We start from the raw sequence: 14836 nt of genomic DNA on the forward strand, positions 1-14836 counted from the left end.
CTTATTAACTTGTTTTAATGTGCCTCTTCTAATTCAACTCATAAATCAAGCAGGTCTAAATCCAAGTGTGGTAGAGAATTAACCTCAGAGCGTTTTTCCATTAATAAGCTCACGGCGATGTCATGTCTCTTCTAAAGCACAAAAACCTGGATGGAAAAAATTGCTATAAGCAGTTCAACAAAAAAAAAAAAAAAAACCCAAAACAACATAAAACAAGGCATTAAAAAAGTCCATGGGAATTCATTAATCTTTCAGATGCAGAGTCCGTTGCCAAGTTGTAAAAACATGTTACTACACTACTTCTCAAAGGACAGCTCTGTGTTTGATACTTGGATGTATTTAGTGTGAAAAAAAGGACTAATGGAGAGGAGATGTTTAAACAACTGACGCTTGTTACAAGTTTAAGAAAAATCACTGTTTGGGGATTTCAAACATGCACCAAAGGATATGTTAGAGAACCGAGATTTTTGAAAATGAGAATGTGGTTTACAAAAACCACAACCCCACTTTGTTATACATGACATGGGGTTGAGGTAACAGGGCACGGCACTCCAGCTGAGGATGAAAACCCCTGAATAAACTTTGCTTTACAGCCAGTACTGTCTGCCCCTCCTGCAAATATCCTCAGTTTTCATTTCCTTTACAGGATGACCACTCAGCGGGGGACAATCACAAGCCAACTCTGTAAAACAATGGATTGCTGGCAAAGAAAATTATAAAAAATGAATTTGTTTTCCGCAGAGATGTGTCATCACTTTTTTTCTGAAGGAAAACGTAATTAACACTCCGGATGTGAGAGGTTTAGGTGTGACCAGAAACAGAACAGTGGCCAAAAATGGCACTGAGAAAATTTCACAGAGAACCGATCGTGCATGTGGTGCTATTTTGTGCGTGAGATTATGGAGATATGTGTATAACGGAACAAAGACTTGTTATGTCTTGGGGGTTCGTCAGCTGACGTGATAACACAAACCAGACAGTGCAGCTCCCCTCCTGTCTCTCCTGAGGCCTCGACTGCCTCTATACAAGACCAGTGAACTCCCCCACAAACCAAGAGTGTGAGAGACATTTCCACACTGCCTTTAGTTCACCTGTAGTCCAGATCCTAGACAGTCCACCAGTCCATCGCATGGCCATGTATAGAGACAAACAAATGTTTATACTCAGGGTCAAACCTGCAAAACAGCGATTCACCACTGAAACTAAATGTTAGGTAACTATTTTTAAAAAATAGCAAAAAATAAAAATAAAAACAAACAAAAGCCACAACAACAGATAGAAGCAAATCCGAAACCTTGTGGGCTTTGCAACAGTACGTGTAGAAACAATTGTGGAAGACTTTGACAGACGACAACAAAAGGCCTCTTGATTCTGATGTAAGGGGTGACCTTGAGGACTTCTTTTGGTTTGGCTGTGGCATAGACTTTAGCAAAAGACAGGTTCTTGATTGCTAGGATATGGACAGTAGTCTACAATCTCCCAGACAAAAGACGCCTAAAGACCGGCAAAATTGTTTTGATATCTGGAACCAGCCTCCTAAATTGTATAAAAGCACAAACCAGTGTTCCCTCATAAATACCAACATGTCCCAGTAATCCAGGTAATTTTATTTGGTATTTCACCTGACAGTCCCGTTGACTTCTACTGAACTACTTCAATTTTCTCTGGGTTTGCCTAAAGTCTAGAAAGTTCCTCTTGACAAACACCAACCATTTCTACTTTTATAAATTATTATTTTTATTGCTCTGTGTTGAGGTTAGCACAATTACATTTGTGCACTGATGGAAGGGCTTGTGTTTTGCGGACAGACTTTATTTTGCTTTATTAGGGAATACAGGCAGCCCACTGCTGATGTGTGTTCAGGGACTGGGAAACCATCAGGTCTGATAAAACACCAGGGTGGGACTTTTCTGTAAACACTTCATGGGATGTCGGGGTCAAGCCTGACTTGGAAAGACAATGGAGGAAAAAGACAGATCACATTCATTTCCACAAGCTGAAGTACCCCAGACAAAAAAATCTATTCCTTTCACAATTCAAAGAAACGCCTTGTGTGAAAAGGGCAGTAACCCCCATTAAAGTTGTCGTATACGTTGGGAGGAACTACACAAGACAATGCAGCAGCTCTTTTAAGCAAAAGGTAGAATCCCTGTGTGACTTTACGTCAGTGCTGCGGGCAAAGACAAAGGCAGAGTCAACAGGGCAGAAACTATAGAGCACCTTCAAAAGGAAAGTCCAATACAGTTAACTTAGCATTTCAATGAATCTTTAATAAGCCTTGGCACAGCCTGGGAAAAAGGCTCAGAAATACAATGTGAAAAGATTGAAAAGACAGCTTAAGATAGGACAGTGATTCAGAAACGGTGCCAGTCCATTACAGACATTTGTTCATCTTATCAAGATGAGCAACTTCTTTGTGATTTAAGGCAAATGACTTCCAGGGGAGTAGATTAACCATTTAAAGCCATCTCAAATTGGCTGGTTACATGGAATAAAAATGATATGAGCAGCTACAGGGAGCAAAAAACTTTTTTTTCTGCAGAAAAATGTGTGGTTTGAAACAGTCGAAAAGCCACTGATTGCACGCTGTTTGTGCAAGTGTTTATGGGGGGAGGGGGTGGACCCTGTGTGACCTTCACATGAACTCTGGTGGATTTTATTACACCTGTAGTACCATAATAAAGAGGTGCAGAGAGATATGCCTGAAGCAGTAAAATACATTCAGACAAGGGGGCATTTATTCCACTGTTTACCTTTTCTCAAGGTATTTGAATTGTGTTCTCTTACACAGCAATGAGCTTGAACTGTGAGAGTTTCATTTGTTAAAGTTGTTAAGTGGTAAATTAGTAGGGTTTGGGTAATGGTCTGTTTTGCACAGTGGTTCCTAAAGTGGGGGACGTAGCTCCGTATTGGGCAAAAAACATTTTGTTTTTAATGTCTGTTTACTGCATTGTGTCATTAAAAATAAGATTAAGGTACAAAATGTAAAGTTCTTCCACACAAAGCTCTTAACAGCTAGGCCCCAATTATGCTATTTCAGAACTTTAAGACAACTCTGGACTACATTCACCTAAGTGGCTGAAGTCTAGCCAAACCAAGAACATGCTCTGTTGAGCCCTGCAGAGAGGCCAAATGTGTGAAGAAGTGGTGAGATTGGGACTGTGGTTACAACAGGAGGTACTGCGAGAGAATGTATGATCATGTCAGTGCATGTACAGAGTCACTGCTTTGTACCATCTGAGGTGCAGCTGTGTTTGGAGTTGGCTGTTCTGTCTGACGCGGATTTGGTGTTGGACATGAAAGAGCAACTCCTTCCAAGTCAGTGCACACTGTGTTTGTCTGTGTCTCAGATAAAGGCTGTGGAAAGATTTCTCTTTTATGTCTTATAGAGCTGTTCAAATTTGTTCAACCTTTGCAACTAACCTTTTTTTTCACAGAAAACAAAGGTGATTTCTTCAGTCCTCTGATTTGCATGGCGAGACAATTATTAGTCTGTATGTACGGTGGATCATCTTTCAACAAGAAAGTCCAGGATTTATTCCTGGCTACTGTAGGGCCACATACCAATGGGTTCCTTGGGAATACTCCTCTTTGTCTCCTGATTAGGGTTGGATGAACTACAGCACATTTTCTATTGTTATGTTTAATGTGTACTTAATAATAGACTTATTGTACCATATTGTATGTATGTAAATAACAGCAAGTGATTTATTGTAAGCAGAGCATGCTGTTTTATTTGTAAACTTGTCAGGCTTTTGATATCAGCATGTATCATATGTGGTATCAGTATTAAATAGAATAACTTAAAAATGTCTATTGTTTAAAATATTGTTTAAATCAAAAATTGACTAATGAATCATTCGTTAACATTGTTGATCACAGATCAGTGTCGACTAAGACAAATATCACATCAGTAAAAACACACACAGGGCTCCACAACATCCACAACACATTAAGCCTTTTTCCAAGCTACAAACGGATCTTAAAGCAGTCTCTCTTTGTTCTTCAACCAATAGGAGGGCTCACATAGTCTTTGATTCAATCCTGAAGAACTTTGATGAGAGAAGCAGTCTGAGCTCAACGCCAGCCCAGGTCACACCTCACTGCATGAGAGAAGCAGTCTGAGCTCTACGCCAGCCCAGGTCACACCTCACTGCAGAATCAACAAATGCCAGCCTGTCAGCCTGAGCTCCACATGCACCAATGTGCCTGAGGAGGAGGCACATTGTCCCCTAAGCCAGTATGGCCCCTTCCCTGGGGCTATATTTCAACAATGCAATGTTTACTGAACCCAGTCTTGGAGCAGTTAAGTGAGTGAGTATGAAGGGAGGCAGACTTTCCCCACAGTTCAAACTGAGGAGTGAAGCTGATGTTTGCACTGCTAAGCCTTACACTTCCATTCAGTCTCCATTGACTTTGAATGGAGGTTAATAATCATAATTAATTAGATCGCTTATTGACCCCACAATGGGAAAATTAACAGAAACACAGTGGAGAAATTTACAGTTGGCATTTGGAAGGTCAGCCCAGAGCTCAGCAGTTTGTCAATGGCTAGCAACTGAGAATTAAATAAATGCAATACACACAGGGAAGAGTGAGAACAGTGTACACGAAGGACATATGCTCTGTAGACTACATGGTTATAGGAATCCAGGGCAGCCCTTCCCCCAACTCCTGTTCAACCCCCAACGAAGTGAAGGGACTATACTGAGAGGGATCTCTGTTCCAAAAGTATCTGCAGTACTATCTAATGGTGGATCTGATGTCATACACTTCAAAAACAAAGTGGCTGGAGGGCACAGCTAAAAACCTCTGAGACAGATGTTATGATTCTAAAAGGTGTCTGATGTTAATAACCAATGCATGTGAAGAAACGTCTGTCAGGTGTCTCCAACTTTGACGCCTTGTGTTACATTTATTTGTTCAGTTTTCTTAACCATAGGAAAAAAAAACAGTTTTTAATCCAGAGCAACTATCAGATGTTTAACCAAACTAAAATATTAACCTTTCAAAATTATTACGACTTTTCAACAGGTTTTGACTTCGCTTCAACTGATGTTTTCTTTTCCCCAAATTAAAAAAGAGATACAGTTTCAGTTTATACATAAAGTATTTTGATTTGAATATATATAAAATGGTCTTAAACTTGAACCTCTGATGGACGACAGCAGGGTCTGGACTTGTGAAAAGGAAGCAAAATTATAAAGGAATGTCTATTGATTTCCATTGTCAGGGTTGATACACATGACCCTGGCATTCCAGTGGGGATAACAGCAGAGCTGGTAGTTACACTGCTACATGTGTTCAATTGAATCAGGAGACAGTGCTCCTGCTGTGGTTCAAAGCCATAATGAGAGAAACAGATGCTTGTGGTTCCACACATAATTCAATTACTGCAGGTTGGTGGTGTTTGTCTTGCAGTCAAGCAGTGCAGTGGTCAAAGTGTCGAAGTCATCACCCACTTCCTTCCACTGTCAGTACACAACAATTGACAATAGGCCTCTTATAACACAGAGGAAGTCCTCAGTTTGCATTAATGAAATGATTTAAATAAACCTTAAGGTTAAAAGAACATTAGAGTTTAACTGCAACATCACGCTCACCCTCTGTATCCTCTTTCTGGCTGGTGAAAGATTTACGTAAAGCGACCACCTCCTCCGGTTTGTCCCATCATTCAGCATGAAACGGCTTCAGATCAAATCAACGCACAGCAGTCACAAATAGACCGTCTCAAGCCTGACATGTCTGTTTAATGGCGGACATAAAGGAGTCAGAGCAGACAGGACGACTACAGAGAGGGAGAAGCTGTAGAGGGCTCTATTCCCAGCAGTGGCGTCATGGTCATCAGCATCAAGTGCAATTCATTGCACATGTACAGCAACATAACGACAACTTGTCTGAGACTCTTACATCATTTAATATGTTTAAATACCCAGTGGTGCATTGGCTGGTGACATGAACGTCAGTTCAACCTCATCATTATAGCATGTTATTTACAATGATAGTTGTAGCCTCTTGGATTTTAGATAATACACGTTACATATGGATGGGATAACAGGCTGCAATTTAAAAGACAAAAACATTTTTATGTTTATACACCAAATTCTTTATGTTAAAAAGATCAATTTGTTCCGTTTTATTGGTAATGGGCGGAAAGATGACTTAATAAAACGTGATGATGTGACTTCCTTGAAATTCCATGTGAACTTAATGTTGTAACCATTGACTGTAACTCTGAAGAGTTCCTGGTTTTCTGGGACAAAATAAATGAGAGTAAAGAAGTCTCCCGGAATGTCCTCCATGTGTGACACCAAGAAACACTGAGTTCATTAGATAAGGTGAAGTTTTCAACAAAGAGGTTACCAAACACTGACAGTGTGAGTCGACGTGAAGCCTTGGTTAGCTTTGTGAGAGATGAGGACTCCTGGCAGACTATGAATAGCTTGTTTCTGTGGATAAACTTAGCCCGACTTCCCTCATCAGGAGCTGCTAGTTCGTCATATAACTTTTAAAAGCATCCTTTACAGCCCTTGTTGCTGATATATGACTGTGGTTACTGGAATCTGTTACACTGCCCACCTGCAAGTATTCAGGAGCCCTGCTCCAGCAGACAGCACTGTTTTCCCACCATGAACAGCAACATCAGCAGACACTATCATCATATATGTGCCTTTAACTATGCGCAGTGATTCTCAAATGGAGGTACATGTCCTCCCAGGGGTACTTAAAAGGCACTCCAGTGGGTAGGCAATATTTCATTTTAAAGCAGCTAAAGTGGTGCAGTGGTAGGACCCCTACAGGAAGGCTACGGGTTTGATACCACCTAGACCCCAAATCCTAGTTTGGTTTGAGTCAGAAATGCAGTGTAAAAACTCTGCCAAATACAAATGATCCACTGTACAGAGGATGTAAAGTCTGTCAACTCACTGTGTATGAAGCTGAGAGAGTGTGCATCTGACCATATGAACAGCATCCTGGTTTTGATTAGTATACCAGTCAGTTTTATTAGTAGGCAGGGGATTATCTGTTTTCTCCCCAAACTTAATACTTTATAGCCTAGAAGCGTCATGGCAAGAGTGGTGCTGCCCAAAACACACACCTTTATGAAAAATTACAAAGTCTTGTCTAATACAGATAATATATCACGACAGTCTTGCTCAGTGTAACAGTGATTTTATCTTCCTCACAGGCGGGGTAATAGATTGTAAAAAGCAGTTTAACCGGTGTCATTTGCCGCACATATATTAATCACACCTAAACGTGGTGCTTACTTTTCACAACAGGCAAGAAAAATCTCTTATTTATTGATTTTATTTTATATTTGTATGGGCAAAATGAGATGTCTGCAGGGGGGGGTAAATCACTGAAAAGGGATGAGAAGCGCTGCCCCAGGGGACACGGACAGAAGACTGGTGAGTTAAATTAAAAAAAGTTTAAAGTCAAAGTTCGGAGGTTACTTACAGTCAGCAGCTGGCATGTGAGTAACAAAGTCAGGATAAGTCCACAGGTCGCAGCGGTCGAGGTGCCCATTTTTCCACCGACCCAGCACAGGCTGCAAATGCTGGGTAAAAAGGGAGAAAAAAAGCGAGGTCCCTTCACTCCTCCTGCCCACTGGAGCGGTGTGTTGTCTGCACCTTTTACAGGCTTTTCTTCCCGGTGAAGTGAACCGACTGCTCCTTTGCGTCCTGCAGCCGTCGGGACTTCATCAACAGGTGTAGTAAACGATCCCTTTGCACGGTTTCACTATTGTTTGTGGAGACTATGCACTCTTTTCTGTTCCAACCGTGCGCTCCGAAACTTATTGAGACTTGGTTGTGGACTGAATGCAGCCTTGCAAAGTCACTGGGAAGTCCTGAAAGAGAGAGAGCGAGTGGGAGAGAGGGAGGGAGGGAGAGAGAGAGAGAGAGAGAGAGAGCTGCGAGGAAAAAAGGGAAAGGCGGAGTGGAATTCAGGGAGTGCTGAAAGCCAAGACAGTTAATCCCAGTGTGGGTAGACACCACCTAAAGTAGACCCTGTCTTCATGACCACTCTGCTTACACGTGTCCACTAGGAACAGTATCGAGCCGAGTCCGAAGGCAATTACCTTCATAGCATTTACAGTTATATTCCAACAACAGAGACTTTTAATGCCACTTTACATCCATACATACAAACATACATTCATACATGCATATGCACATATATATATACATTCACACACACAATTATTATGAGCATAAATGTTTGTAGCACACATTTTACAATTGCGAGGTTACTGACTACTTACGTACGAGATGCTTTCATTAGCATTAGCCTAAAACGGAAATATAAAATTAGCCAGGGGATATGCTAGCTTCAGCTACAATAAGACAAAACAGAAAAAGAGAAGAGAGTTCAGATTTAGTCAAAAAGTAAAAAAATATCTTACGTTATTAAAACAAATTGGATTAATTGGATAAAAACGTCTGTTAAACTGTTAAACACATAATTGTAACAGCTAGAGTTGCCAAAACGGCCACCAAAATTAGCACAAGCTAATTAGATAAGAAAACCAGCGATAATACGTGTAAAGCACACGTACGGAGCCATAAACTCAGCTACAGTTGTACTAAATAGGAGACAGCTGAAGTTATATTAACACAATGTAAAATACTTTACGGTTACAAAACGAAATGTTTAAAATGTTCATTTATATGTTTTGTCATTGGCCGGGTAAGAAACCAACTCTACCTCTGTCTGTAGTCATGAACTCCTCTTGCCCTCAGGGCACACTTTTTAAAGACTCCCTGAAACTTGAACCTGTCACTTTAATTACTTGACTGAGCAGCTTAGCGTAAAGAAACATACGATTATACTATATGTTCATACGTCTTATTCGCTACAAGATTAAATATAAATATATAGGTTGAAATTTAAACTGTTGTATTGTCGTGGACGTCGTGTTGTAAAAGAGGTATTACAACATATCCATGAACATTCACTGCCCTCTATTGGTAAAAGTGGAGGCATTACACAAAAGAATGACATGCCATTTCAGGCCCAGTTTTTTAGCCCAGTCTAAATGAGGCAACAACAACTAAGTCAAATACTTTCAAGACAGATGCTATGACATCAGACGACGTGATTTCTATCACAAAAACATACTTAATAGCTATTTTACGTTCAAACTGATCTGATTTTCAAATCAAAAGCTAAGACAACTAATATAAAACCTAAGAATTGTTTTGGGAAACCTGACTACTAACTTAGACTGTCTGATTTCTGTCCAGGTGTTGTAACCTGGTGTTGGAGCAGGATTTCTCAGATGGGCCTTCAGTGGATGATAGAGAGAGATATGGCTTTGTTATCTTTATAAACAAAGATATATTTTTATATTTTTTTATCAATTTGACTTAGGACTTTGACTGGAAAATCTAGGAGGTCAAGATTCGGAGGTCATTTTTGACAGGTCACAATTAACAGCAAAGATTGTGTCTGCTTAGACTGTACAATCAACAGAAGTCAGTGTGCTGAAACCAGACAAGAATAACTGTCCAGACTCCTCTCTCTCTCTCTCTCTGTGTGTGTGTGTGTGTAAAGAGCAATCACAGCTGTTGCCAATTAAAAGCCAAACCCTGAATAGAAATGGAAAGGAGCAGCTCTTATTTGCTCACCAAAATAGGCTAAAAGGGAGATGAACAGAGTTGAAGAGACTCATCAGCTGGTTGGTATGCTCTCAGTGCAACAGTTGGAATGCCTGCAGTCTCTTACAGTTAACTACAAAAGCTACGCTAACAACAACACACATTTACTATTTTTATTGCACCATAGACTGCATTTTTTCTGGATAATATAACGGACATTGTCCAAAGTCTTTGTGGACTCGGTTGGACCGGGACCAGAATGTATTGACTGGGTGGAGCTGGAATTCTTGGTGGGGTAGAAGAGTGAGGAAACAGCTTCCTTGTGTTAAACTGAGCGTAAATATCACTGTCAAAAGTAAACAACAAATTTTGCAGGGACATTATTCACAAACATCGTATACTTATGTGTATTTTGAGTTAAGAAAATCATCCTGAAAAACTATCATTTATAGGGGGTCACAACCTGTGGCTCATGGGCCACATGAGGCTCCATAGCCCCGTGAGATTTCTAGTCATGTTTTTATGAATGGACCATATAAATGGATGCTGCAAATACTATAACACAAGTGAATGACTCTACTGCTGTGAGAAAAGGAATTTTATTGACTGTTGTTGAACATACATTTTTGTCTGTTTTGTTTTCATACAATTGATGTAACACATTTTTGGTTGATTCTTGCAAATCAAAAACTCAAATAATTACACATACAATAGTACTGCAGATTGCTTAAGCATACCTTTGATGGCTTATGAATAAAAATATTAATATTTGTGGTAGCTGAGCCTTTTTTTCTATTTGGAGACTCTGACCTTAAAAGGCTACAGTTAAGGATTAATACACAAGTCCAGCCAATTTTCACTGAGGCTAACATTTATTTCTGAGCTTCTATGGTGACTGGAAAGTCGAGTGACTCACTAAGGCAAGCTTTGTGAGTTACATCAGTGTATCTGCTCCGTTTGCTGCATGTTGTCAAATAGAGCTGCACTTTGCAGCTGTGCAAAACAGCTGCAAATGAGGGGGGATGAAGACATTCTTAAATTTGCAATGGGGACGTTAGGAATGAACAGATAAGAACACAATGGGAATTTATTTCCTTATTTGTTCATTCATAGCAAAACTCTGCTGAGGTCTGAATCTAAGATTTAATAAGTTAGTTCGTGACAGCTCCCTATTCTAATATTAATATAAATATATATATTAGATAAATTAGATAGAGATAATATATTAGAAAAATATGAAAAAAACACACCAGTGACCCCTATAGGCACAATTACTGAACTGCAGTAGCTTGCTGATTGTGACTACAGTATATAAAATTATATATAATATAGATATTATATATAAATATATTTATGTAAATTTGTAATAAACATAATAATTGCTTTACACCAGAAGTGTTAAAGTTTATTTTAAATGATGAAAATATTTCATTTGTGGCTCCAACGTTAGATTTATTTTCTTTATATTTTTCCTGAAAAATTAAATATGTGTGAGAAAATGTATCAAGAAAGTATATTAAAATTATATGCAGGGTCTCCATACATAAAATTGTAAATTTGTAGTAAATACACTTTTTAAACTCTTTTTTTTTTGTACTCTACAAAACCTACTTTGTAGCACCACCTGCTGTTTAGCGTGTGCTGCAAGAAACGTTTCAGTTCTTTCAAACCTTTGTAGCACCACCTGCTGTTTAGCGTACGCAACTGCATGTGCCGTGTTTACCAAGTCCAGCCCTTAACTCGCTGTTAACTGTGCTAACTGTAAAGATGATTTCTTCAGTAATGTTTGACTTTTGGGAGGACGCATAACATTTCAAACAGGAGGTTGGCACCAGTCAGTGCAGTGTTCCCTGTCGAAGAAAGTACAAGTCACTGAGTGTGACTACTGTACCTTTTATACAGCAATTATACATTAAAAAGTCAAAGTTTACCTGTGGTATCATAGGGTGGAGACACTTCCACCACATCACATCCGACCAGGTTCAGACCATGACAGCCTCGGATAATCTCTAATCCCTGAATCAGGGGCAAATACAAGTATGTCGACTGTACTGTCAATAAATACTTCTAAGTTAAACAATATATATGTGTGTATACAGTATATATAGGTATAGATATATAATATAAATATATATTTTATATATGTACATATATATGCATGTTTCTACAGTATATATACATATAAATACATATATAAACATGTACAGTATATATTTATATCTGTATGTGTACATATATATGTATAATGCGTATATAGTATACATACATATATCACACATTACCTGAATGGGGGTAAGGCCTGCTATCTCTGGTGTGCCAGTCCCCGGGGCAAAGCCTGGGTCCAGAGCATCGATGTCAAAACTGAGGTACACTGGCCCGTTGCCCAATTGAGTTCTGACCTCAGCCATCAGGGGCGCCAGGGATTTGAACCAACAGTCTTCTGCTTGGACCACACGGAAACCCTGTACAATATTTTTTTCTGCTGTTTATTAACACTGTAGAACTAAATGTGCAGGCAGACAAAAATAAACACATCAGTTCATGCAGTTAAGTATCTCAGCAGAGTACCTGGGCCCGGTTCCATTCATATGCATCTGCAGAGTAACCCGAGCCCCGCAGGCCGATCTGGACCACTCTCTTACAGTCCAGAAGACCGTCCTCCACACAACGTCTGAATGGAGTCCCATGTCCAATCTTCTCACCCAAGACGACATCACTGGTGTCAGCATGAGCATCCACATGGACCAAACCCACTGGTCCATACCTGGTAAATGATCACGATTACTGTGTGAGGTGAACCATTCCATCAGTCAATCAGTAACTCATTTGACAAAACAGTACTTCAGCTAAAACACTTACTTCTCAGCCACAGCTTGCAGGATTGGATATGAAATTGTGTGATCGCCACCTGCAGACATCAACAGGTAATGTACCATCCAACCTTTGATACCACTTTCATACTTTATGACAGTTGAGATGATTACCCCCCCCCATGGTCAGAGGAATGCAGCCTGTAGCCACGATCTTCCTGTAGGCCTCTGTGATCCGTTTGCAGGTGTCCTTCAGGTCGTACAGATTTACATTGACGTCCCCGATGTCAGCGACCATAAGGGACTCATAAGGTGCTGCCCTGGTGCCACTGTTGTAAGCTCTCAACATGGCGGACTCCACTCTCATCTGACGTGGACCGAACCTGTGGTGAAGACATGGTTTTATACTTTATTTCAGTGTAGCCTTATTTGAAGTATGTTTTGAAATTGGAACAGCAGTGAAAGGAAAACAATGCTCTTATATGAGTTCAAATTCTATTTATGTGATAAAGAAAGCGTGCAATAGAAACATGTCTAATATTATTTTTAATTATTTGTTTTAATGAAAATTTAGTTAGAAAAGTTTCCTTTACAACTTAGCAGAAAGTGAACATGTGTTTTTTTTTCCCCAAAGAAATTGTGATTTGCATTCAATAGTAAACGTTGCAAAATCCCAAAGAAGGCATGCCATGCCTCAAATAACTTTTAAAACTCTTAACTAGTAGAATTGCATTTTTTTTTTTTTTGGCATTGTTAGAAGTTACTACACTTTTCTGTAAATTACCATAAAATATCAGTTTATTCCATAGTTGGTCACATACTGTAATTATTTAATTAATGGCTGATATTACGATGAATATTGTATTATATTAAGGTATTATAACTGCTACCGTTATTATTATAATTAGTGTATAATAAAAACAATATATTGTCATTTTTATTACCTAATGTTTGTCAAAGGCCTAGGGCGATAGTCAGCCACTAGGATTAGGCTGAATAAAAATAGCATTCAAATGCTGTCTTGAAGGGTAACATTTTGAATTTCAAGTAAATAGTGCCATAATATCTCTGTTACAAAACACCTGGCACCGGGTCGGTTGGAAGTCCCGGTATCGATGGGCACACCGACAAACGCCGCGTCCAGACCGTCCGTGCTCTCCTGGAACGGGAGCTTGGCCATGGTGGGGATCCCCGACACGCGGGCAACGAACTCTGCGCTGGGCGGCACATTGAAGCGTTTCTCCGAATACTTTCTGCTGAAATTGACAGAGAAAACCGAAGTCTCTCTGTCGTGAACCAAAGCCTGTCGTAGCTGCAGGGAAGACAATTTCGCTCCTGCGCAAAAAGGAGAAAAAGCAGCCGTTGACCTGGTCAGATTTCTCCACAGTGAACTCATGGTTGCGTAATTGTATCTCCCAGCAGGAGAGAGGGTTTTATATACGCCATATTCGTCCCTCCCCTAAAAAATATATCAGCCTATTCACACCGTTAGCGTGACATACTGTATAAAATTATAAGAAAAAATTAATGAGTTTATTAACAGTAGCGTGAATGAACTTCGAAGTGGTTCAATTTAGAACATGTTATAACTCACACCGTTGTAATTGTCATTAGTCCAGAACAGTTTCTCAAACTACTGTACACATGCAATTGGCGGTAGTCGTATGCCCTCTAGTGTTACACAGACGAAGTAGTGCCTCACTTATCTGTGTATGTTTATTTATTTATTTTAACAGTATGGCTTTGGCTGAAAAAATTCACACAGTATATTAGTCTATCACAGTGATAAAGTAGGAGACAAACTCAGAAGTCTATCGCAGTGATAAAGTAGGAGACAAACTCAGAATATGGCTGCCGCTGTGGTGAAAATAAATCGAGTGTCTTTATTTATTTTTTCATCTGGGTTTAGTTTCAGCATCAAATGAAGGAGCAAATACTTTTACACAAATACCATTCTACTCTTCAACACAAAAGGTCATGAGACATTCAGATCAAACTGTTGTTTCTTCTGTCCAAATAAAGTCAACCTGATTACGATTTCGTATTTAAAATATGATGCAGCAACAAAGAACAACAAACACCGGCACACTCGACCGAGCTGAGCGGGAGCTAACATGAACGTAAAGTGCATAAAACTAGGCTGTGTCACCACATCTGTGCTGATACATGTGTTTATATTAGGCATTGTAATTGTCATTACAATTAGCAACAGAGGGACAAAAATGATTGGCTAGACTCAACGCTGCACAGAAAAGATAGAACCTCAATACAGCTAAATGTACATGTAGGTTTACTTTATAAACTAAAAGTGTTTTTGTAAATATTTGAAAACGTACCCCCCACCCCCTCTATCGCAGTAAAGTCTCAACATGTGCAGCGCCCCCTTACCACCACCTCCATCGCAGTAAAGTCTCAACATGTGCA

At 39.6% G+C, this 14836-nt stretch overlaps 2 protein-coding genes across 9 annotated transcripts in view; both read right to left on the minus strand.

Moving 5' to 3' along the window:
• Positions 1 to 8202, minus strand: part of hspg2 (heparan sulfate proteoglycan 2) — a 91278-nt gene extending 83076 nt beyond the window's left edge. For 5 of the 8 annotated variants that reach the window (XM_025059608.1, XM_025059609.1, XM_025059605.1 and 2 more), the window contains exon 1: positions 7462 to 8202. In XM_025059608.1, coding sequence (XP_024915376.1) covers positions 7462 to 7530 — 69 coding nt within the window. In that variant the 5' untranslated portion in view covers positions 7531 to 8202. The remainder of the gene's footprint in view (positions 1 to 7461) is intronic. The other 3 variants (XM_025059610.1, XM_025059606.1, XM_025059611.1) reach the window with 2 other exon arrangements.
• Positions 8203 to 11372: 3170 nt separating this feature from the next.
• agmat (agmatinase (putative)) lies at positions 11373 to 13834 on the minus strand. Its single transcript, XM_017036268.2, has 7 exons — positions 13495 to 13834; positions 12593 to 12795; positions 12462 to 12510; positions 12171 to 12366; positions 11885 to 12064; positions 11534 to 11618; positions 11373 to 11452 (listed from the first exon to the last, which is right to left on the minus strand). Exons 1-7 carry the CDS (start codon positions 13806 to 13808, stop codon positions 11379 to 11381), a joined length of 1101 nt encoding a protein of 366 aa, XP_016891757.1. The 5' UTR covers positions 13809 to 13834; the 3' UTR covers positions 11373 to 11378.
• Between the last annotated feature and the right edge of the window lie 1002 nt (positions 13835 to 14836).

This window comes from Cynoglossus semilaevis, chromosome 10, assembly GCF_000523025.1.
Source record: "Cynoglossus semilaevis isolate Cse_v1.0 chromosome 10, Cse_v1.0, whole genome shotgun sequence".
NCBI lineage: Eukaryota > Metazoa > Chordata > Actinopteri > Pleuronectiformes > Cynoglossidae > Cynoglossus > Cynoglossus semilaevis.